This window comes from Abramis brama (genome assembly GCF_963993115.1).
Source record: "Abramis brama genome assembly, chromosome: 6".
Lineage (NCBI taxonomy): Eukaryota > Metazoa > Chordata > Actinopteri > Cypriniformes > Leuciscidae > Abramis > Abramis brama.
Window position 1 is genome coordinate 28,749,093 of NC_139968.1, and position 26,317 is coordinate 28,775,409.

Consider the following 26,317-nt stretch of genomic DNA (forward strand, 5'->3'; position numbering starts at 1 on the left):
GAACATCCTGGGCCAAAACCAAAAATTCAGGATGCACTTGGGCAAAACAATCAATTAATTCATCGAACTACAATCTAATCTACACTCAAATAGCTAAAACTGTTTAGTACAAACATTTAAATTGCACATAAGGCAGTTTTATATATAAACTTTTTGATTGTGTAATATAGTAAACATTTAAAGGACAATCAACTGTAATAACTTGTTTTCATGACAGATTTATTCAAACACACATTAAATAATGAAGACACAACTAGGTTAAGTAAAAATATAATGAATATGTAATACAGAATAATTAGCAAAATGCTCTTCTCTAGAGTTATTTTTTTCTAGCCAACTAATAAGTTTATAGACATTGAATAGCTTTCTTGAGGTAAATGTAACGTTAAGTGACATTGTACATCCTACATGCTGTTTTATTGACGTCTTTCTTTGGTTCAAACACTGATTGAAGGATTGCATTAAACAGGATTTATTTCGGGAAGTTGTAATGCATCTGTCAACATACCGTCTCGTGTTCACCCATGTTTATTTGGTGCTGTAACTACTAGTAAAGAGGAGATGAGCTAATCGGTTCACATGAGCTTGAGCTGAGGTAGCTACAGTGATCTGTCACATACATTTAAGAGCGCAAAAACAACATTTATTGTTTGAATTTTATAATAAAATTGACATAATTTTAAAGTTGATACTTTGTGCTTTCTTTTAACTTTTGAAGTAAAGTTTTTTGAGATTATTGGACGGCAGACAAGATACAAATGTTTAGAGAAGTTCTGTTCAGGCACCAACAGAAAAACAGCACAGACTAAAATATTTTAGATTTAAGAAACCATATCATAACTGATTAAAATCGAGAAATTAATATTGTCAATCCAGAGCTAGTGTCCACACAGCTAACATGTTTAACTGTTGGAGCTTATCCACGTTGTGTGCACGAAATGGACACTGAACACAGTCATAACGTGCCATTGGAGAAGCACTACCGTAATTAAATGTCTGATTCAGTCACTGATTTAGGCCCTCCAAAACCATTTTGGCTCGAAACCGAAAATAGCTGTTTTGGCCGAAACTTTTTGGTAGCCGAAATTGCAGTGCATCCCTAATAAATTATTTGCAATCCTGCATTGAGAAATGTGATTTTTGATTTGTTTGACAATTCTCTCATACAATTTGTCAAAAATGTTGTGAGCCATGACCCATCTTTGCTTGCAAAGTCTGAAATCGTTTGGAAATATTTTCTTTGTACCTTTGTCAGTTAAATAAAGGTTCAAGAGAATGAACAAATTACAGATAATTGATTTTATTGCATTTCACAAAATGTCCCAACTGTTCTGGATATGGTTGTACACACACAAATTACTTGAACATTCAGTAATTACTGATAATTAATGTGTTTTGGTCAACTGATTTCTTTGAGATACTTTAAATGTGTAATTATAAATTAACACAATACTGTGTTGAGTTTACAGTGTTCATCCTGCAGTAGAGCAGAGATCTGATCTGATCTATTTTATGTGTATTCAGATTTAGCTCACTCAGGAATAATGGGTTTTTACCCAAATATTTAATCAGATACTGACAGGCTTCATTGGCAGCAAGACTTTGTAATAATCTAGAAAAAAGGAAGTACATTGATATTTCACAACTTTACACTGCAGAGCTGTCTTCTACAATAACAAATATCATCTTGATATACTTAGTTCTTACACCGAATGCAACATAAAAAAACGTGAATGTAAAGATGTGGTAAAAGAATGTTGATGCAAGTAAGTGTAGATGATGCAGACAGAGATAAAATTTAGTTTGAAGGTTTAATTCTCTTTCAGATAAAATCTTAAAACTATTGCACTTTAATATTTGTAGAAAACACTCACCTCAGTGTCTTCAGTTGACAGTTTGGATCCTGTAGTAAATCATTGAGCTCCTTCACTCCTGATTGTCCAGGATCATTTCCTGTGAGAACCAGCTCTATCAGGTGTGAAGGGTTTGATCTCAGAGCTGAAGCCAGAGCTTTATAACCTTCTCCACTGATACTGCAGTCTGAGAGTCTAGAAAACATAAGAACTCACATTAAATTTAACATTGTAGTTCAGATTAATTCATAACTGCAAAACCAGTAAAAAAGACGAATTCACTCTACAGCTGAATACCTTATTAGATATGCAAATAAACCAGCGTTTTATTCTGCCATTAAAGGCAGGGTCGGCAGTTTTTTTCTAAATTTTTTTTTTCCAAATTTGTTTAAACTTTCTTTACCAATACATAATTAAAATGTAAGTACTCTGAAAAAAAGAGTATAAAAATCGAGTGTCTGTAGTCCTCTCAGAGCGCAATAAACACAGCTACTTATTCCATTCGCTCCCACCCCCTCCCTTTTGGGCTCCTTCCAAAGCCACGCCCCCAAAACACATGAACGCGCGATGCCGACTGCTCAGCTGAAGGACGCATTTGCCAGCGCCGAGCGGAGAGGAGCGCAGTGCATGTAGTGATATCATGTCAGAATCACATGTAATAAAATACCTAACTTTATCATTATGAATATAAACAACTAACATGGCTGTTAGTACTCACTATCAAGCTAGCATATCAATACTGGTAAAGTTTAAAATATATTGAGTTTGATTCGGTAAAGAGCTAGTAACATAAGGCAAAGCTAAAAACAGGTTGCATTGATGCACGTTTTCCCATTAGCATCAGTTACGCTGTGATGAAGGTGAATTTCGTGTAAGATTCACAACATATACAGTGTTTTTGCATGTAAGAGCTTCCACGATGAAAGCACTGTTGGCTCTGATGAGGACGCTGATATTGACTCTCGTCTGACTTCTTGCTTTATCCAAAGACTTTTTGGTCATAGCCTTTTCGAATACTGTCTTCTTTTTTTTGCCTTTTTTGCCTTTGCTGACTGTATATGCAGGGACTGGGAATTTTGACTGCTCTTTCTCTGCCATAATTGTGATTCTTCCTAGCTTCCGTGCCCCTCCTCGAGTCAAAGGGGTGCGCGCATGTGGGCACCTCCTGTAGCAGCAGGGGTGGTAGCCATGGTAGCGTGGGAGAGTGACAGTCGCCCAGCCAATCATTTCATTCGTCCTGAATGGAAATAAGTAGCTGTGTTTATTGCGCTCTGAGAGGACTAGAGACACTCAATTTTTATACTCTCTTTTTCAGAGTACTTACATTGTAATTATGTATTGGTATATAAAGAAAGTTTAAACAAATTTGGAAACAATTTTTTTAGAAAAAGACTGCCGACCCTGCCTTTAATATGTGAGTTGATTAACTATTATTATTTAATAGTCACCAGGAATCTGTGATTGTTGCATACAGTAAGTGGTTTGAGTTTGCTTTAAACTTGAATTTAGGGAAAATGTAACTGTGATCCAGTGATACTATACTTATGATTTTTTTTATATTTATTTAGTTTTTATTAATATTATATTTAGTTACAGAAACATATAAAGCATTGTGAGATTATAAAGCAGGGCTTAAAAACGAAAAAAAAAAATTCAATCGGTTCACTCCGAGCAGAATCGATATTTTAACGTTTCCGTTTTTGCGTTCCTCGTTAAACATTACCGTTCCGAAACGGTTTGATTAAACTTGAACATTTATTTCATAACATTGTTAAAACCATTACAGAAATACGTGCATTAATTACAAAGCATAAACAACTGGAAAAATATTGACCTGTTTTACTGGACCGTTAGACAATCGAAATTGGCACTGCCTAATTATTTTCAGAAGAGTGATACAATTATTTGTACATATATATACACATATATATATATATTTTTTTGCAACACGAATTGTTTTAGAAATAACATGAATAAAAAATATATAAACTGGACGATCATTGCTCTTTTAATGCACCGTCAACTGCTAATTTCAAAGCAAACACTGCGCAGCACATCCTTGCATCACATAACCAATTTCAGTCTGCTAATAAAGCATGATCATTTAATGCAATAACATTGTAAAACTACAACACATTTTCTACTATTTTTAATACAAAGCATTAAAAGTCTATTTAGAAAACATTGACCTGTCCTGTTTTTGGCTACCTGAAAGACTAGAAAAAATGTGCGATAGTTGCTAGTACTTATACGAAATCCATAAACTATTTGAGCTTAAAGTCCGTACTGCTTGTTTAAACGTACGAAAATAATGTCCTCCAATACCTGTGCATTCATTGAAGACCTCAGTGAGGAAAGAATGTAGCCTACTTGAGGCATGAAAATGCGCACTCTACGCTGACTTGCGTTACCGGTAGTGCAATTACATTCATAGCAAGTTTGTACAAATCTGGGTTAGTGAGAGCAACACTTGCCCAGTACATAAAAGTACACTCACTCCTCTTAAGGTGTGCTTCTCTTGAATATGCCGAAGAGATTGTCTGCCGATGACTGCTGTGCGGGCATTTCACGCACGCTTAATGCGTCAACGTCACATGCTGAACTACTAAATTCATGATTGGTCAATGGCAAATTAAAATATTAAAGAGAACGATAAAATAACGTTATTAACCGGTTAATAGTCATTTTAAATAAACGTTTCTGTTCAGAACAATTAAAATTGATTTTGTTTTCGTTTTCGTTTTTGTTCCTGTTAAAATTTCGTTCGTTTCTGGTTTTCGTTTTCGTTCCTTGAACCGGTTCAGAGCCCTGTTATAAAGTCCCGCTCACACCAAGATGAATGTTCCTCACAAAAATTTGGTGTGATATCCACATGCATTTTTTTTGTTCAGATCAATATGAAAAAATGACAGAGGGGCTGACTGAAATGCAAATTTAGATTTTGACAGTAGTTTTAACAAACAACTAGGCTGATTCTGATGCTGAAATTAGTCACTTGCTCTCATATTAGAACTTTGGTCGTTTAACTAGAATCAAGTTCTGGCAGGTCAGGTTAGTCAAGCTCTCAGCTGATCCACATCTACCTATAGGAATACGACACCTATCACAGCATCTACATACATGCTCTTTCAGTATTATCAGCAGCTATCGTGTTTCTCAGGAGCTAATTACCCTCCTCCATCCCCAGCTGTTCCTCTCGTCAAGTCAGGATTTTTCCCCTTTGAATCAGATTAAATTCTCGAATTATGTTGTACATTCAAATTAATATAATTAATTAATGATTGAATTAATGATATCTGCAATACATTCATGTTGGTTCTGTTCGGTTTACCCTAAGGGGGGTTATTGCTGCTCTCCCTGCTCTTATCCATGCTAGGCTGTATCGATGCCCAGGGAGTTCTTGCCCAGAACCATACCATACCGCCAATCCAAATTGTATGCTAATTGTCAGTCATATTTGACGATATTGGTCCTGACAGAATTAGGATGCTGTAACTTTTAGAGTTGCATGGATTCTGTTAATTTAAGACATAACCGACTATGTTATAGCAGGATACTCGCCAAGATGGGCATTTTGATATATTTTTATGTGAATTAGAAGTAGTGAAAGAGAAGTATTCAGTTGAAAAAGAAAGTTCTCTGCGCTTCTGTAATCCACAACAATCCGGTGCAACCAGGGCAGGACAACACAAAGCAAAAAAGAAAAGAAAAAGGAATCGCCGGTGCAACACAGATGTCTTCTTATTAATTAATTTATTTAAGGTTAATAACAATGACTAACGTTTCGATGTAAAGTTGCATCTTCAGCAGAGTCCTTGACTAGGACTCTGATGAAGATGTAACTTTACATTGAAACGTTAGTCATTGTTATGCACTTTAAATAAATTAATTAATAAGAAGTATTCAGTATTTGCGTCTTGGCTTTCCAGACATGCACTTTGGATGTGTACACACACAAAACTAGAAGTGAGTTCTCTTTCCCGTCTTCTTACGCTTGATTATTTAAATTCACAAGGCTTAATAAAACATGCAAAGGATAAACTTTCGTGAAGATGCAGGACTTGCTTGATAGGGACAGTGGCATTTGGTCAGTTCTTATTGTGATGCCCTGCTGTATTTTGTACAGATTTAATTTTTTTTGGCCAGTAATTAATTATTTTCCCCAGAGATATACATTGGATTATGCAACAGACATTATACAACTCAGTGCCCTCATGCAGTTTACTAATAAACCATTGGCTTGTATATCTGCCTTTTTTCATGCTATAGCCAATATGCTGATGGTTTTAAATTGATGAAAACATAGGTGCATCTCTAGTGTTGAGTGTAGCCGATGGTGAAATATACTCACTTCAGTATCTTTAGCTTAGATTTCTTCAGTCCCTCACAGATCTCTTTGACTCCTGAGTCCAGCAGACGGCTGTTGTTCAGGTTCATCTCTTTCAGGATGGTTTTGGAGGAGAGAACAGTAGCTAGAACTGAACAGCTTTTCTCTGTCAGCTCACAATTACTCAGCCTAAACACAGAATGAGCATTATTTATTATTTAGCACATATTAAACACATCAGATCAACAGCTCTTCATATATGCTTATAGACTTTCCCAATAAATAAAAAGAGAAGTTATAATGTTTACAATCATGTTCTCTCACTTGATTTTCTCCAGTTTGCTATGAGTGTCCATCAAAAGAGCAGAGAGCTTCTCTCCATCCAGATCTCCTAGTTTAACTTCACTCAGATCCAGTTCTGTCAGAAGTAATGGACTTGTACCCAGAACTTTAGTGAGATACTCACACGCTTGCTCTGCAGCAGGACTTTTCAGAAACCTACAGGAAGAAAAGTATTTAGGTTAGATAACTGCATACATTTGGCTGCTCTCATCCTGCTTCAGAATTGGAGATAAGAGGCAATTCCTACTAAACTATAATGTTCAGTGGTAAGATATTATGTGAAGTTATCCTACAGTAACTGGAATATTTATTGCATTTGTGTAAATAAATTTAAACCGTTTTACTGTTTAAGAAAATAAAATATGTAAAGTTTTTATCAGTGCAGTAAAAGTGTAGTAACTGATTAAACAGATCTCAAAATGGTCAGTTTTGCTTGACTGTCTGGACGAAATAAAGCTGTGGATAGCATCAAGTTTCCTTCTGTTAAACGAGTCTAAATAAAAAGTGGTGATTTTTGGCCCACCATAGCTAGACAAGAAGCTTTCACTTGGTCTGGGCCCTTTAGCCTCTAATGTTAATACTCAGGTGAGGAGCTTTGGTCTGATTTTCGATTCTGAATTAAACTTCGATAAATAAATGCTTTGGTAAAGGGTAGCTTTTTTCAAATGAGGGGTGTTGCCAAATTGAAAGACCTGTCTTTTAAAGGTATGGAAATTGTGATCCATGCATTATTTTGGTCAAGATTATTTGGGGTTGTCCAAGATGTTGCTTTCACGGCTGCAGCTGGTGCAGAATGCTGCGGCCAGACTGTTGACTGGTACCATGAAATGTTCCAGTATCTCTCCAGTGCTGACTTCTCTGCACTGGTTCCCTGTTGAGTATAGGGTGCAATGCAATACAGGGTAATTTTAATGGTTTTAAGAGGCTTACATGGGCTTTCCCCTCTAGTTTGATAATGATCTGCTAGACCCCTAAGATTATCTCAAAGTTCTCTTAAGAGAGGTTCTCTCGTACTGCATAACAACGATAATATCTTACGTTATGGGGGAAATCTCTTTTCCGCAAGATATTGAAGCCAAAAATTATCCTTTATTTTGAAATAATGTAAAACGCGTTGCGGCAGCATGCAGGCATAGGCAAGACAGCTCGCGTGCCTATTGGCTAAAACTGCAGCAGCCTCTGGCTAAAAGCGCGAGTACCACGGCGAGCATGGACCTCTGGTCTTTTTCGCCTCAAGATCACTCAGGAATGCGTCTCAGCCCTGAAATCTTGGAAAGCGACCGACTGGTACCGGTCAGGTGTAAGCCTGGGGACTTCCTCGAGTGTGAAGGTGGTGTCTACGGACGCCTCCACCTCGGGATGGGGAGCGCTGCTCGAGGGCAGACCGTTCTTCGGCCAGTGCTCAGAACGGGAAAGGCTTCTGCACATAAACTGCCTGGAGATGATGGCAGTCGACAACGTGCTGAGGCGCTTTTGTCCCAGATAAAAGGTCACCACGTCTTGGTCCGTTCGGACAACATGTCGGTGGTGTCCTATATAAATCGCCAAGGAGGTATCAGGTCCCGAAACCTTTACAGGCTGACGGAACGCCTCCTGGTTTGGGCTCAGCACAATCTGCGCTCGCTGAGAGCAGCGCACGTGCCAGGCCATCTGAATTTGGGACCAGACAGACTGTCCAGAAACAATGTTCCAGCAGGAGAATGGTCCCTACACCCACAGACAGTCCAACTGCTGTGGAAGACATTTGGCAGAGCAAAGATAGACCTGTTTGCGTCTCAGGAAAACGCTCACTGTCCGGAGTTTTTCTCCTAGAGCAGGGATGCGCTGGCCCGAGTCTGGCCCCGCTGCCCGCTCTATGCTTTTCCCCCCGTTGCGCTCCTGCCTCAGGTATTAGAGCGAATCAGGGAAAAAGGATGCTCAGTGCTACTTGTGGCTCCGTTCTGGAAGAACCAGGCTTGGTTCCCAGTTCTCATGCAGCTGACAAGCACTGCCCCATGGCCAATACCAGTGAGGAAAGACCTCCTCTCTCAGGCCAAGGGCTAGGTCTGACATCCTCGCCCAGAGCTGTGGTCCCTACATGCGTGGGCCATCAGTGGGTACCCGCTAACCTCCCGGTGGGAGTGTTGAACACAATCATGCAGGCTAGGGCCCCGTCTACTAGACAGCTCTATTCCTCGAAATTGTCTGTGTTCTCTAGCTGGTGCACAGCTCGTGGCATATCACCCACAGACTGTGGAGTGACAGAGGTTCTCTCCTTCCTACAAGAGCTACTGGATAAGGGTAGAACCCCTTCCACGCTCAAGGTTTATGTGGCAGCTATAGCAGCGTTTACTAAACCGACGCTTGGCCAGTCACTGGGGAGAAACGATCTGGTCATCCGCTTCCTTAGAGAAGCTAAGAGGTTAAATCCTCCCAGACCCCCCATTTGGGACCTTTCTACGGTTCTGGAAGCCATGAAGGGGCCCCCATTCGAGCCAATACAGTCAATAGACATCAAACACTTGTCTTTCAAGACAGTGTTTCTTCTGGCTCTCGCTTCTGTAAAGCGCGTAGGGGACTTGCAAGCGCTCTCAGTAAGCGCTCTTCAGACAGACGGAGCAGCTCTTTGTTTCGTTCAGCAGACATTCTAAGGGACTAGCTGCATCGAAACAGACCCTATCCAGGTGGATAGTTGATGCTATAGCGTTGGCTTAAACTTCTAAGGGCCTGCAGTGCCCATTAGGTGTCAGAGCGCACTCCACTAGAGGCATGGTCTCGTCGTCGGCCTGGTATAGTGGGATTGCCTTGCAGGATATCTGTATGGCGGCAGGCTGGGCCTCCCCGTCTACATTTATAAGGTTTTATAACCTAGAGGTTCCCGCTTTGCAGGCTAAGCTGCTTTCGGTCCAATACATCAGAATTATCTGCCCCGACGCTATCGGCTCAGAATTCTGAAACTGCTTGAGCAACGCTTACAGATCGATCAAATATCTACTAACGGGCAGTGTGTAAGACCCATTATATTCATCTGTCCAGGCCGATTTCTCGCCTTGACAGTGTGGAACACTATAAATGGCCCCTTATCAGGTGCTAATCATTTAGGGAATGATTCTGTTAACCCTCTTCCCGGACTCTCTGTGAGTCTCTGATGATTATGCACTATATGAGCCCTTGGGACTTTGGTGTTGGATCTTAGCATGCACGGCGTTTTACACTGTGTTCCCCATAGCGTAAGATATTACACAGTACGAGAGAACCTCTCGTAAGAGAACGTACTCAGTTACTAACGTAACCTCGGTTCTCTCTAGAAGAGGGAACGAGTACTGCGTATCTTTGCCGTGCCTGCAACACGCTCTGGTTCGCTTTGGCGATGAAAAACCAGTGATACCAGCCTATCGAGCTATGTTTATAGGCCCAGGCCACACCCGTTTCGGCGGGACGTGACGCAGTGGGCGCAAAGCGCCCCCATTGGATCTGACGTCACGGGGGCCTCTCTCGATAGACTGCTGCAGTTGCCGCAGGGTAGCCAATAGGCACGCGAGCCGTCTTGCCTATGCCTGCATGCTGCCACAACGCGTTTTACATTATTTCAAAATTAAGGATAATTTTTGGCTTCAATATTTCACGAAAAAGAGATTTCTCCCATAGCGTAAGATATTACGCAGTACTCGTTCCCTCTTCTAGAGAGAACCGAGGTTACGTTAGTAACCGAGTACGTTTTCTTTTAAACAGTCCAAAATCTCGATTAAATAGACATTGGGACTACACATTAGGAGTAGTGAACACACACACACACACACACACACACACACACACACACACACACACACACACACACACACACACACACACACACACACACACACACACACACACACACACGCACACACCTGGAGCAGTGGGCAGCCATTTTTGCTGTGGTGCCTGAGAGCGATTGGGGGTTAGGTGACTTGCTCAAGGGCACCTCAGTTATTTCCTGCCGGTATTGAATATCGAACCAGCAACATTTGGGTTAACAGTCTGACTCTCCAACCATTAGGCCACTACTGCTACTGTTTGTGATGTGATTAATAAACAATGATTCAAAACAAGACATGGATTCTCAACTTATTATTGATGATATGTTGAAGTTTAGTTGCAGAAAGCTTATTTTAAAAGTAACATTTTAATATTTTAAGGTTTTATTCACCTGATGGTCTTCAATTTATAATGTCCATCCTGTAGTAAATCATTGAGCTCCTTCACTCCTGATTGTCCAGGATCATTTCCTGTGAGATCCAGCTCTATCAGGTGTGAAGGGTTTGATCTCAGAGCTGAAGCCAGAGCTTTATAACCTTCTTCTGTAATACTGCAGTCTGAAAGTCTAAAAAATAAAAAATAAACAGTTGTTGTTGATTCATTATGGGGATGGCTTCGGACAAATTAATTACTAGTTTGTCACTAAAACAAACAAAAATTACTATTAAAGGTAATAAAAATACTATTTTTTAACCATGTGAAATACTCACATCAGTGTGTTGAGTTTACAGTGTTTATCCTGCAGTAGAGCAGCGATCTGATTTACTTGTGAGTCTCGTAGTTCACAATCACTCAGATTCAGCTCTCTCATGAGTAACGGGTTTTTACCCACAATTCCAGTCACATACTGACAGGCTTCCTCTGCAGCAGGACCCAAAAACCTGCAGAAGAGAAGATGAAGCAGGATTCAGTTAAATTCTCAACTAAACTTGGTGTAATGACAAAATTCATTTTACATGATTTTAGTCTTGGACTCACGCAGTCAACTTTGATGTAACAACATATTATGTAGCTTATTGTACTATTGAAATAATATTTCTATAAATAATTTGCCTGCATATAATTTATTTTGTATAATTTCATCATGTCTCACCTCAGTGTCTTCAGTTGACAGTTCTGATCCTGTAGTAAATCATTGAGCTCCTTCACTCCTGATTGTCCAGGATCATTTCCTGTGAGATCCAGCTCTATCAGGTGTGAAGGGTTTGATCTCAGAGCTGAAGCCAGAGCTTTATAACCTTCTTCTGTGATACTGCAGTCTGAAAGTCTACAGAAAAGACAATTTATAAAATTTATAAAAATATAATTAAACCATATTTCTTCCTCTTAAAACACAAATTGTATTTTATATATCTATATATCTATATATATATATATATATATATATATATATATATATATATATATATAAACATTCAAGTTAAGTGCAGTCAAACAATGGTTCATTGAACTCACCTGATTTTCTCCAGTCTACAGTTTGTATTTTCTAATGCGTCCTGGAGTTTCCTCACTCCTGAATCCTGCAGATTATTGTTGCTCATGTCAAGCTCTTTCAGACTGGAGTTTGATCTCAGGACTGTAGCGAGAGCTGAACAGCTTTCCTCTGTTAGATCACAATTACGCAGCCTAAAATGATCAACAGGAGAGAGAGAATTTACAAACATAAAGTACTTGATGGCAACATTAAATGATTTCTGAGGATAATTGTGCTTTGGCCATCTGATTTCTTTAAGATTCTAATAAATATGTAATAATAAATGAAAACAATACTCACTTCAGTGTGTTGAGTTTACAGTGTTTATCCTGCAGTAGAGCAGCGATCTGATTTACTCGTGTGTCTCCTTGTTCACGATCATTCAGATTCAGCTCTCTCAGGAGTAACGGGTTTTTACCCACAATTTCAGTCACATACTGACAGGCTTCATCTGCAGCAGGACCCAAAAACCTGGAGACAGAGTGTGTACACTACATTATCTATAGTGACTTACTATTTTCACAAGCTTGTGAAAGAGCCTTTAGTCATTTTAAAGCTTTTATAAATTTATTTTCACAGTTTAATAATCTTTTATGTAAAGTTTTGGAGTTCATTATTTATTTGTAGGAACATTTACCTCAGTGTCTTCAGTTGACAGTTCTGATCCTGTAGTAAATCATTGAGCTCCTTCACTCCTGATTGTCCAGGATCATTTCCCGTGAGATCCAGCTCTATCAGGTGTGAAGGGTTTGATCTCAGAGCTGAAGCCAGAGCTTTATAACCCTCTTCACTGATACTGCAGTTTGAAAGTCTACAAAAGACAATTTATAAAATGTATAAAAATATAATTAAACCATATTTCTTACTGTTAAAACACAAATTGTATTAAATATGTATATATATATATATATATATATATATATATATATATATATATATATATATATATATATATATATATATATATATATATACAGTGCCCTCCACAATTAATGGCACCCCTGGTAAATATGATCAAAACTGGCTGTAAAAAATAAATCTGCATTGTTTATCCTTTTGATCTTTCATTCAAAAAATTTGCAAAATTCTAACCTTTCATTGAAGTAAAAGAATTGAATGTGGGGGGGAAATCACATTATGAAATAAATGTTTTTCTCCAAAACACGTTGGCCACAATTATTGGCACCCTTTTATTAAATACATTTTACTCCTTTTGACAAGATACCAGCTCTGAGTCTTCTCCTATAATGCCTGATGAGTTTGGAGAACACCTGACAAGAGATCAGAGACCATTCCTCCATACAGAATCTCTCCAGATCCTTCAGATTCCCAGATCCATGTTTGTGCTTCTTCTCTTCAGTTCAATCCACTCATCAGGTCAGGGGACTGGGACGGTCATGGCAGAAGCTTCATTTTGTGCTCCGCAACAAATTTTTGTGTTGATTTTGATGTTTGTTTTGGATCGTTGTCCTGATGGAAGATCCAACCACTGCCCATTATAAGATTTCTAGCAGAAGGCATCAGGTTTTGATTTTTTATCTGTTGATATTTGATAGAATCCACGATGCCATGTATCTGAACAAGAAGTCCAGGACCTCCAGCAGAAAAATATGCCCACAACATTAAAGATCCAATGGTATATTAAATTGTACACATGGGGTACTTTTTATCCTTGTGTTCACCAAACCCATCTAGTGTGTTTGCTGCCAAAAAGCTATTTTTTTAGTCTCATCTGACCACAGAACCCTGTGCCGTTTGAAGTTCCAGTCGTGTCTGACAATTAAATTTGCTGGAGTTTGTTTCTGGAGGAGCGAGGAGGATTTTTCTTGAAACCCTCCCAAACAACATGTGGGGATGTAGGGTTTTTTTAGGTTTTTTTTTTGGCTTTCTGACCCCAAGACTCAACTAATCTCTGCAATTCTCCATCTGTGATCCTTGGAGAGTCTTTGGCCACTCAAACTTTCATCCTCGCCGTGCATTAAGACAATATAGACACACGTCCTCTTCCTGGCAGATTCGTAACATCTTTAGTTGATTGGAACTTCTTAATTATTGCCCTGATGGTCAAAATGGGGATTTTCAATTCTTTAGCTATTGTCTTACAGTCACTTTCTATTTTGTGATGCTCAACAATCTTTTGCTACACATCAGAACTGTATTCTGTGGTTTTACTCATTGTGATGGATGATTTAGGGGATTTGGCCTTTGTGTTTCCTCATATTTAAACTCCTGTGAAACACGAAGTCATAGCTGGACAGTTTCATGTTCCTACTAAAAAAGGTAAATATTAATGGGAATATACTTCAGAGATATTTTACTCGTAAAAAATTCTAGGGGTGCCAATAATATTTCATAATGTGATTTCCCCCCACTTTCAATTCTTTTGCTTCAATGAAAGGTTAGAATTTTGCCAATTTTTTGAATGAAAGATCAAAAGGAAAAACGATGCAGATTTATTTTTTTACAGCCAGTTTTGATCATATTTACCAGGGGTGCCAATAATTGTGGAGGGCACTGTATATATATATATATATATATATATATATATATATATATATATATATAAACATTCAAGTTAAGTGCAGTCAAACAATGGTTCATTGAACTCACCTGATTTTCTCCAGTCTACAGTTTGTATTTTCTAATCCGTCCTGGAGTTTCTTCACTCCTGAATCCTGCAGATTATTGTTGCTCATGTCAAGCTCTTTCAGATTGGAGTTTGATCTCAGGACTGTAGCGAGAGCTGAACAGCTTTCCTCTGTTAGACCACAATTACGCAGCCTAAAATGAACAGGAAAGAGAATTTACAACCCCATTTCAGGAAAAATTGGGACATTTTGTAAAATGCAATAAAATGAAGAATTTGATTTGTTAATTCTCTTGAACCTTTTGTTTAACTGAAAAAAAAAAAGTACAAAGAAAAGTGTTTCCAGTGTTTTTATTGATCAACTTAATTATATTTAGTAAATATAAACAAATTTTGATGGCTGCAAAACACATAAAAGAAAAGAAAAAAGTTGTGACAGGCATGCTTACAACTGTCACATCACCTTTCCTTTTAATTACGCTTTTCAAATTATTATAATTTTTTTTATTGTTGCAGTTTTGCAAATTGAATTTTTGCACAATCGTCTGATACAAGATCTGTACTGCAGTTGTAGAGTGTCTACGAAACCACACTGTTGTAGCAGTAACTGCCTTTTTTCCCAGGAAAAATGTCATCTTGATGGCAGTATATGTCTCTGTAATCCTAATAGACGCCTCCACGTCAGTGGTACCTTCACACAAATGCAAGTCTCCCCTGCCGTTTGCACTTATGCACCTCAAAACCATGACAGATGTTTGCTTTTGCACCTGTCACTGATGAAAGTCTGAATGGTCCCTTTCATCTGGGACTGAGAACTCAAAGTTTTTTTCCAAAAACAAGCTGAAACATGGACTCATCTGACCGCAGCACACATTTCTATTGTCTTTTAGACCATCTGAGACGAGCTCTGGCCCAGAGAACTTGGCAGCATCTCTGCATAGAACTGATGTATAACTTTCTCCTTGAGTAACAGAGATTCAAGTGGCATTTCTTGATGCAGCAGCAGACTGTGTTAAGTGACAACGGTTTTCCAAAGTACTCCTGAGCACATGTGGCTGTGTTTAACAGTAGCATGAAGGTTTCTCATTCAATGCCGTCTGAGGGTTCAAAGGTCACGCACATTCAAAAGTTTCCTGCCTTGCTCTACACGGACTGAGATTTCTTTGGATTCCCTGAATCTATTCACAAAATTACGTATGGTAGATGGTGAAAGAACTAAATTCTAGGGATGCATCAAAATGGACATCCTGGGCCAAAAATCTAAACCAAAAATTCAGGATGCACTTGGGCAAAACAATCAATTAATTCATCGAACTACAATCTAATCTACACTCAAATAGCTAAAACTGTTTAGTACAAACATTTAAATTGCACATAAGGCAGTTTTATATATCAACTTTTTGATTGTGAAATATAGTAAACATTTAAAGGACAATCAACTGTAATAACTTGTTTTCATGACAGATTTACAGTATTCAAACACACATTAAATAATGAAGACACAACTAGGTTAAGTAAAAATATAATGAATATGTAATACAGAATAATTAGCAAAATGCTCTTCTCTAGAGTTATTTTTTTCTAGCCAACTAATACGTTTATAGACATTGAATAGCTTTCTTGAGGTAAATGTAATGTTAAGTGACATTGTTTATTTTATTTATTTTATTTATATTTTTAAAACAGGAAAAGATTAAGGACAATCGGGCCTGGCTCAGTATAAAACTGATTTTCAGCAGGTTCCTGCTCTGCAGAACATAAAAACCACATACACAGCAAAGCTCACACACTAGACAGCTAGAGACAAAACAGACACACAAACCAAGATATTGGGCAACAGGAGAGGCTATAGAGCCGTCTCAATGGTCACAGATATACCTGTCCATTAAATGGCGAGCAAATGTTATTTTAAATAGTCTTCTTGATGTGATTTTTCTAATGTGCTGTGGGATCTCATTCCAGGTTTTAGTGAGCACATGAAAAAAAGATCTCTGTCCATAACAGTTTCTAAAAGCCGGTAAAGGCAAAAGTCCATTTGTAATAGATCTCGTAGTGCGCTCAGACCTTGAGCTAAGTTTCGGAACCAATTCGGTTAGAGCAGTTACAGTGTGTCCATTTGAGATTTGATAAAACAGGTTTATCCCATAGCTTATTTTATAGTTCTGAAATGTCAAGGCATTACACAAAGATAGTGCAGTACAGTGGTGAGTCCAGCCTGGAAGCCTGACATGGATCTTATGAGCTCTATTATAAAGTCTTATTACTGGTTCAATAATCTAATTTGTTGTTAGTGACCAAACCGGTAAACAATATGACAAAGTGGACAGAATGATGGCATGAAGATAGGTTTTTGAAACAGAAAGCAACAAATATGGTCTAATTTTGCTATAAACATATAACTTTTGGTTTAACTTTCTGGTTAGGGTTTGAACATGTTCTTGATAAGTAAGATGTGAGTCAAGATTGACTCCCAAATACTTATATGCTGATACAATTGAAAGTGTTTGATTAGAAAAAGTGATAGGATTGGATATGGATAGCTGTCTCCTAGATGAATAAAAATACATGCATTGTGTTTTCTTGACATTAAGTGTTAAATGATTATCTTGCAGCCAGTTATGTAGATGCTGCAGATCTGTGTTAAGTTTGTAATTGATTGTGTCGATATTAGAATCAGAAAGAAAAATAACAGTGTCATCAGCATATAGCAAAGAACTAGAAAAATTCAAAACACAAGGAAGATCATTAATATACATAAGGAAAAGTAAAGGACCTAAAATGCTGCCCTGTGGAACGCCCATAGAACACACTCGTGGCTGTGATGTTACTTGTACATCCTACATGCTGTTTTATTGACGTCTTTCTCTGGTTCAAACACTGATTGAAGGATTGCATGAAACAGGATTTATTTCGGGAAGTTGTAATGCATCTGTCAACAAACCGTCTCGTGTTCACCCATGTTTATTTGGTGCTGTAACTACTAGTAAAGAGGAGATGAGATCATCGGTTCACATGAGCTTGAGCTGAGGTAGCTACAGTGATCTGTCACATACATTTAAGAGCGCAAAAACAACATTTATTGTTTGAGTTTTATAATAAAATTGACAATTTTAAAGTTGATACTTTGTGCTTTCTTTTAACTTTTAAAATGAAGCAAAGTTTTTTGAGATTATTGGATGGCAGACAAGATACAAATGTTTAGAAAATGTTCAAAAATGAGTTTATATTTAATTATTAAAAATTGCAATTATTTTATATGAAAAAGTTTTTTTAATTGTATTTTATTTAGAAAATATTTTTGTTTGTTTTGTATATTTTATTAGATCAGATAACATTTTAAGCTGTCATATGTTATGTTACAATGTGCCCCACACATGTTACAATGTACCCCGACCTATGGGGCATGTTGTCACATTTCACTTCCATCCTTTCTGGGTATATCAAGAAAAAAGTATATACTGTATTAATAAAACAAAAACACATAATTGTACTAGACATGTGGGAAATTAATGTGGGAAAAAATAAATACTCTGAACCATAAGTAGATTTACACAAACTGAGAAAGTCAAAAAGCGTTACTTTGTGCCCCGCTCTCCCCTATATAGCAGTGGTCTCCGACGTGATGCCTCTGTGAATTGCCCGCTAAACACATTCTATCCCCAACTTGCCAATAGCGCGCTCCACTGCAAATCGGGGCACCAGACCTCGACTAAATGGTATCATTTTGCAACCTTTTTTCGTGCCGGTGCAACTAAACATTTGCACTTTTGCCTCTACAAAATTATCCAACTCTCTTTAATTATACGCTGTTATTTGCGTTGAGTATGAGAAACATCAAATGGCAAACGCTCAAAAAGCGGAACAAAACTTGTTTGATCTGAGCAGCGCAGAGCATCAGCTCGGCCCAAAAAACAGCGATCGCGGCCAAAGCTGATCTCGATCACGCGAACATTATTACACAGAGCTGCGCGATCCACTGAGAAGCAGTTCAATTCAGCGCAGAATTCTCTATCTCTATTATAAACCCACAGATGACTATGTGATTTAAGCTTGTTAAAAGCCAGATGAAACATCGCTGATATGGCATTGTACATTTTTTGTTTTTATTTGAAGGCTGAGGCTTCATTAATAAATACAACCCCAATTATCATCATTGGTTTGATATGTTACTTGCTGTGAATACTTTGTCTGATAGGCTACAGTATTGTGGCATAGTATCAGGACATCCTGGCTAGTGTCTGTTGCACAGGGGCGAATGGCCGGATGATGGGCCTATTTGGGAGAAAGTCCAGGGCTGTTTTTTAGCCCCAGTCCGTCCCTGTTGTGAGCCATGACCCATCTTTGCTTGCGAAGTCTGAAATCGTTTGGAAATATTTTCTTTGTACTTTTGTCAGTTAAATAAAGGTTCAAGAGAATGAACAAATTACAGATAATTGATTTTATTGCATTTCACAAAATGTCCCAACTGTTCTGGATATGGTTGTACACACACAAATTACTTGAACATTCAGTAATTACTGATAATTAATGTGTTTTGGTCAACTGATTTCTTTGAGATACTTTAAATGTGTAATTATAAATTAACACAATACTTGTGTCAGTGTGTTGAGTTTACAGTGTTCATCCTGCAGTAGAGCAGAGATCTGATCTGATCTATTTTATGTGTATTCAGATTTAGCTCACTCAGGAATAATGGGTTTTTACCCAAATATTTAATCAGATACTGACAGGCTTCATCGGCAGCAAGACTTTGTAATAATCTAGAAAAAAGGAAGTACATTGATATTTCACAACTTTACACTGCAGAGCTGTCTTCTACAATAACAAATATCATCTTGATATACTTAGTTCTTACACCAAATGCAACATAAAAAAAACGTGAATGTAAAGATGTGGTAAAAGAATGTTGATGCAAGTAAGTGTAGATGATGCAGACAGAGATAAAATTTAGTTTGAAGGTTTAATTCTCTTTCAGATAAAATCTTAAAACTATTGCACTTTAATATTTGTAGAAAACACTCACCTCAGTGTCTTCAGTTGACAGTTTGGATCCTGTAATAAATCATTGAGCTCCTTCACTCCTGATTGTCCAGGATCATTTCCTGTGAGATCCAGCTCTATCAGGTGTGAAGGGTTTGATCTCAGAGCTGAAGCCAGAGCTTTATAACCTTCTCCACTGATACTGCAGTCTGAGAGTCTAGAAAACATAAGAACTCACATTGAATTTAACATTGTAGTTCAGATTAATTCATAACTGCAAAACCAGTAAAAAAGACTAATTCACTCTACAGCTGAATACCTTATTAGATATGCAAATAAATCAGCGTTTTATTCTGCCATTAATATGTGAGTTGATTAACTATTATTATTTAATAGTCACCAGGAATCTGTGATTGTTGCATACAGTAAGTGGTTTGAGTTTGCTTTAAACTTGAACTTGAATTTAGGGAAAATGTAACTGTGATCCACTGATACTATACTTATGATTTTTTTATATCTATTTAGTTTTTATTAACATTATATATAGTTACAGAAACATATAAAGCATTGTGAGATTATTATAAAGTCCCGCTCACACCAAGATGAATGTTCCTCACAAAAATTTGGTGTGATATCCACATGCATTTTTTTTGTTCAGATCAATATGAAAAAATGACAGAGGGGCTGACTGAAATGCAAATTTAGATTTTGACAGTAGTTTTAACAAAAAAAAAAGGCAGAATCTGATGCTGATATTAGTCACATGCTCTCATATTAGAACTTTTGTCAAGTTCTGGCAGGTCAGGTTAGTCAAGCTCTCAGCTGATCCACATCTACCTATAGGAATACGACACCTATCACAGCATCCACATACAAGCTCTTTCAGTATTATCAGCAGCTATCGCGTTTCTCAGGAGCTAATTACCCTCCTCCATCCCCAGCTGTTCCTCTCGTCCAGTCAAGATTTGGCATTCTGATTCCCCTTTGAATCAGATTAAATTCTTGAATTATGTTGTACATTCAAATTAATATAATTAATTAATAATTAAATTAATGATATCTGCAAAACATTCATGTTGGTTCTGTTCGGTTTACCCTAAGGGGGGTTATTACTGCTCTCCCTGCTCTTATCCATGCTAGGCTGCATGGATGTGCAGGGAGTTCTTGCCCAGAACCGTGCCATACTGTCAATCCAAATTGTATGCTAATTGTCAATCATATTTGACGATATTGGTCCTGACAGAATTATATTTATATATATAGTTTTGATCATGTTTTAAATGAGCAAAGTTCAAATACGCATGCATGTTAAACGGATCCAATGCATGTTCAATAAAAATTATTTGATGATGCAGCTACAAACATGCTTGTATACCTTATACTAGCTAGTTTATTGCTGCATCATCAAATAAATTCTATTGAACATGCATTGGATACATTTAACATTCAACAGGCCAACATAAAAACAACAAAACAAATATACATATGAAATAAACAGTGCTTTTTTAAGTCTCTAATGCTAATCAAGGCTGTGTTTATTTGATCAAATATACAGAAAAAAAAAAAAACAGTAATATTGTGAAATATTATTACAACTTAAAATAATAGTTTTCTATTTGAATATACTTTAAAAATAATACTGACCCCAAATACTGACCAGTAGTGTATATTGTTGTTACAGAAGATTTCTATTTTATTTAAAAAATGCTTCTTTTTTTTATATTCAAAGTATTCTAAAAAAGTATCACAGGTTATGAAAAAATATTAAGCAGCAGAACGTTTTCCAACTTTGATAATGAATCATCATATTAGAATGATGTGATAGACTGGAGTAATGATCCTGAAAATTCAGCTTTGCATCACAGAAATAAATGATAATTTAATAAATTGAAAACCAATTATTTTAATTGTAATAATATATCACAATATTACTTTTTTTTTTCTGTATTTTTGATCAAATAAATGCAGGCTTGGTCCGTGTAACGCTTTGCAGTTCTTTGTTCAATTTGAAATTTAATAATCAGAAATGAGAAAACGGCCTCTTTATTCGTTTTTTCGTTTTTTCAAAAAAACGAAAAAACGAGATTTCGGCTTGATTTTTCGTTTTTTGGTTCACAGGCAAAAAAACGAATAAATTAATTCAAAAATCGTTTTCCACATCTGGGCGCCCTGACACGCCCCCTTCCGCCGATTGGTCAAGCAAATCTGAGCATGTGACGTCATCAGTTGTCGCTCAGGTCTGTTCAACAAAATAATAGTCTCTACTATGGCTACAGATTCTTAAACTGTACAGGGCAGGTCCTATTGGGCTTTCTTCTGTGCAACTTTACACGTTTCACAGAAATCATTACATCAGAAATATTAATTATTAGTCTGCCACCAGCCTGTTTTATTTAGCTGTGTGTGGTGAAGCTGCGCTTGACAGCGCCGAGCGGGAGAGGCTCACTGACTAATGTTCAGTCAGCAGTCCGAACTTTTCTTTTAGACGCTCCGTTTTGCCACGGGATGGTGATTGCAAATACTGTAATGCCAATCGGCTGAGGGTGGGTACCGATGATGGTGAAATACATTTTTACTGAAACTGAAACATAGCCGCGACCCGCGAGAATGAGACAGATGATTGACAGGACGATAGCGGAGGCAATTAAAGGCGCAAGAGAACTTATGTTAACAAAAACATAAATAAAAAAAGTGTTTAATATAAGTGACTTTGTCTTTGTTTTATTGTTTTTGTTGTTTTTAATCAAATAATTGTGAACCACAAACTGAGCCTTCGTTTTAAAGGGCAATTTCCAAATATATTGTATTCATTTGTTATAATATGGGTATTTTATAATACAGCATAAATAAAAACAAACACACGTAATATGTATGCCTATAGGCAAAACACCACAGTTTTTTGGTTTTGTTTGTGTGAACTTTCATCCCCAACCATTTCTTCATGCTCCACACTCAGCACCCCTACTTCCCATGGTAGGCCTATAATTAACATGTAAAATCTTTGGTATTTGTAATCTATATGTAATATTTAAAAACACTTTACAGTGTGATGGAAATAAACTTTTCTTAAAGCGTGTTGTATACTGTAATAGACAATTGTCCTGCAGAATGATGAGGTTTTTTGTAAGAAAAACATTGCGAGCAAATGTCGAATTGTTGTTTAAAATATAAATCAACAACGTAAGAGGCTTTAGGCTGTCTGATGAACTCTGTATGAACAAACACACAGCTTTGCAGTATAGGTGGCACAGAAGCAGCATCTGACCCTGCATTTTTAGATGTACAACACACTGTCTAATGCAGGCAGCTCAAAGGAGGCACTGTGAATTTGCATAGAAATTTCATTCTAAGCGGCCATTAAATGTGAAGTGACAACATGAAACTCTACTTTCAATATACCTGTATATAAAAAAGCAAGTCAGCCTGATAATGATTGAATACCAATTTACTCATTTAGGCTCACAATAAGCAGATTACATAATTATACCATGAAAAAAAATATATATAGGCTATATATATATATATATATATGTGTGTGTGTGTGTGTGTGTGTGTGTGTGTGTGTAAAGGTATGTCACTTACTGGTGGAACCCAAACAGAAGTCCAGTTCTGGCTGTATAATCAAACAATAAAAACGAGAAACAATGCATGCCATCAAGAACATTTATTGATTCCACAGGAACTTGATCCAGTTTCCCCCATTTTTACTAATAACTACTTTGTGTTAATTCAGAGGACAGTAAGGCAAACTATTAAGCATGAACTTGATGAACAGGATCAATTAACATTTTCAAAGCATTTTGGAACTCTTCTTGGTGGAAATTGACAGCACGTTCAAAAAGAGATGAAATGTCAGGATACTGCAAAGAAAAAGTATGGAGTTCAATTGCCTTTGCAATATTTTGCATTTATATATTTTTGTATGTATTTTATAGTTTTCAGATGATTTGATATAATTTAATTGATTAGTTTAAATACACATACTTTATCTGTTTGATTATTGTATTATATTTAATACAATATCTCTTCAGTTTAAACCATAAACGCATGCTCTCCATTCAAGTGGACATCTGAAAATCTCTTTGAAAAATTTGTAAAATTAAAAATTAAAAATAAAATCTTGTTTTCCATGCCCTAAGAGCAATAAAAACACATAGGAAAAAAAAAATCCTGACTGAGGTTATCATAATTCATGCATGAAATGGTTAAACACTTTTTTTATTTATGTTTTTGTTAACATAAGTTCTCTTGCGCCTTTAATTGCCTCCGCTATCGTCCTGTCAATCATCTGTCTCATTCTCGCGGGTCGCGGCTATGTTTCAGTTTCAGTAAAAATGTATTTCACCATCATCGGTACCCACCCTCAGCCGATTGGCATTACAGTATTTGCAATCACCATCCCGTGGCAAAACGGAGCGTCTAAAAGAAAAGTTCGGACTGCTGACTGAACATTAGTCAGTGAGCCTCTCCCGCTCGGCGCTGTCAAGCGCAGCTTCACCACACACAGCTAAATAAAACAGGCTGGTGGCAGACTAATAATTAATATTTCTGATGTAATGATTTCTGTGAAACGTGTAAAGTTGCACAGAAGAAAGCCCAATAGGACCTGCCCTGTACAGTTTAAGAATCTGTAGCCATAGTAGAGACTATTATTTTGTTGAACAGACCTGAGCGACAACTGATGACGTCACATGCTCAGATTTGCTTGACCAATCGGCGGAAGGGGGCGTGTCAGGGCGCCCAGATGTGGAAAACGATTTTTGAATTAATTTATTCGTTTTTTTGCCTGTGAACCAAAAAACGAAAAATCAAGCCGAAATCTCGTTTTTTCGTTTTTTTGAAAAAAACGAAAAAACGAATAAAGGGGCCGTTTTCTCATTTCTGATTATTAAATTTAAAATTGAACAAAGAACTGCAAAGCGTTACACGGACCCAGGCTTGATGAGCAGAAGCAACTTCTTTCAAAAACATTAAAAATAGTAATGTTTCCAATCTGTTGACCTGTACTGTATATAACCCATATTAAAATTTCAAAAGCTATTTTGTCAAGCGTAGGAAGTGATTTTTTTGTCTTTTGTCATTTGATTAACTCAAATACACAGAAAGCAGCGCAGCAGGTATATTAGGATGCTGTAACTTTTAGAGTTGCATGGATTCCGTTAATTTAAGATATAGCCAACTATGTTATAGCAGGATACTCGCCAAGATGGGCATTTTGATATACTTTTTATGTGAATTAGAAGAAGTGAAAGAGAAGTATTCAGTATTTGCGTCTTGGCTTTCCAGGCATGCACTTTGGATGTGTGCACACACAAAACTAGAAGTGAGTTCTCTTTCCCGTCTTCTTACGCTTGATTATTTAAATTCACAAGGCTTAAAAAAAAACATGCAAAGGATAAACTTTCGTGAAGATGCAGGACTAGCTTGATAGGGACAGTGGCATTTGGTCAGTTCTTATTGTGATGCCCTGCTGTATTTTGTAAAGATTTTTTTAAAAAATTGGCAAGTATTTAATTATTTTCCCCAGAGATATACATTGGATTATGCAACAGACATTATACAACTCAGTGTCCTCATGCAGTTTACTAATAAACCATTGGCTTGTATATCTGCCATTTTTCATGCTATAGCCAATATACTGGGCTGCGTTCTCCGAAACTACCTTAACGCTACGTCGTTCTTAAGTTGTACCTTAAGAAGTACCTTATCGTTAATATGTGTTTTCCGAAACCTTCTTAGTTAAGTATACCTTCTGTAAGTCATACGTTCGTAAGGTTGGTCTGGAGCGCTCTTAGCTATACCTTATCGCTGCTGACGGTTCATACCGCTAGTGGCCACCACTACGCAAAAAGCTTTTTTACGTCGCAGTTTAATTACACATAGACAATTTTATATGAACATTTAATATAAAATCTGATTTAGTATTAAAATTACATTTTTACTTTACTTTAAAATTTTACACATAAAATACTTAAGTTGTTATAGCCTACACCCAGTGTATGGAAGTGTTTTCATTAATAAAGTTTCCATACACTAATGGTTGTTCGCTTTTTTAATTACTATCCTAAGGCACATCAGCTGGCGAACCATTTGACAGAAAAGGCTTAGGAGTCTATATAAAGAAAGATGAGTTTACACAAACTTTATAGCTATGGCAGTAAGACAGCGAGTACTTGTTTTAAATCAAAGACGGCATCAACTACATGGCTGGTGGATAATCAGCATACGTTGTGGAGAACATTAACACACTTATGGCCGTGAGGGTTTGGGATTGCACACTTGCTAAATTATAAACACATACTCATATTTATTTCTGCATGTACATATTTCAATGAGCCCCGATAAATGCAGTTTGCACTATTTCTAAAACGCTTCTTTATAAAGAACATTGTTTTCTCAATACTTTACCTATACCGCTGTGAAGGAAAGAGCGCACAATCGATCATCGAGGCATCGATATCAACCTATTCAGCGCCTCCACCATGGACAGCGCCTGCTAAGGTCGAACTTAAGAAGGTTTACCTTAAGCAACATCCTAAGGTATAGTTCGGAGAACACACGTAGGAAAGGTATACCTGTAGTTAAGGTGTACCTTTTGAGTCTTCGTAGCGCGCTAAGAGACAACGTTATCGGAGAACGCACCCCTGATGGATCAAAACATAGGTGCATCTCTAGTGTTGAGTGTAGCCGATGGTGAAATATACTCACTTCAGTATCTTCAGCTTAGATTTCTTCAGTCCCTCACAGATCTCTTTGACTCCTGAGTCCAGCAGACGGCTGTTGTTCAGGTTCATCTCTTTCAGGATGGTTTTGGAGGAGAGAACAGTAGCTAGAACTGAACAGCTTTTCTCTGTCAGCTCACAATTATTCAGCCTAAACACAAAATGAGCATTATTTATTATTTAGCACATATTAAACACATCAGATCAACAGCTCTTCATATATGCTTATAGACTTTCCCAATAAATAAAAAGAGA

The 26,317-nt window shown here is 37.2% G+C and overlaps 1 protein-coding gene across 1 annotated transcript in view; it reads right to left on the bottom strand.

The window, feature by feature from the left end:
- The window catches only part of LOC311085623 (uncharacterized protein), a 159,792-nt gene that overhangs the window by 73,848 nt on the left and 59,627 nt on the right, over positions 1 to 26,317 (bottom strand). Inside the window, exons 32-38 of the mRNA XM_084118156.1 lie at positions 26,049 to 26,213; positions 11,393 to 11,566; positions 11,010 to 11,180; positions 10,691 to 10,864; positions 6,505 to 6,678; positions 6,205 to 6,369; positions 1,875 to 2,048 (exon numbers count right to left, since the gene is read on the bottom strand). Coding sequence (XP_083974282.1) covers positions 1,875 to 2,048; positions 6,205 to 6,369; positions 6,505 to 6,678; positions 10,691 to 10,864; positions 11,010 to 11,180; positions 11,393 to 11,566; positions 26,049 to 26,213 — 1,197 coding nt within the window. The remainder of the gene's footprint in view (positions 1 to 1,874; positions 2,049 to 6,204; positions 6,370 to 6,504; positions 6,679 to 10,690; positions 10,865 to 11,009; positions 11,181 to 11,392; positions 11,567 to 26,048; positions 26,214 to 26,317) is intronic.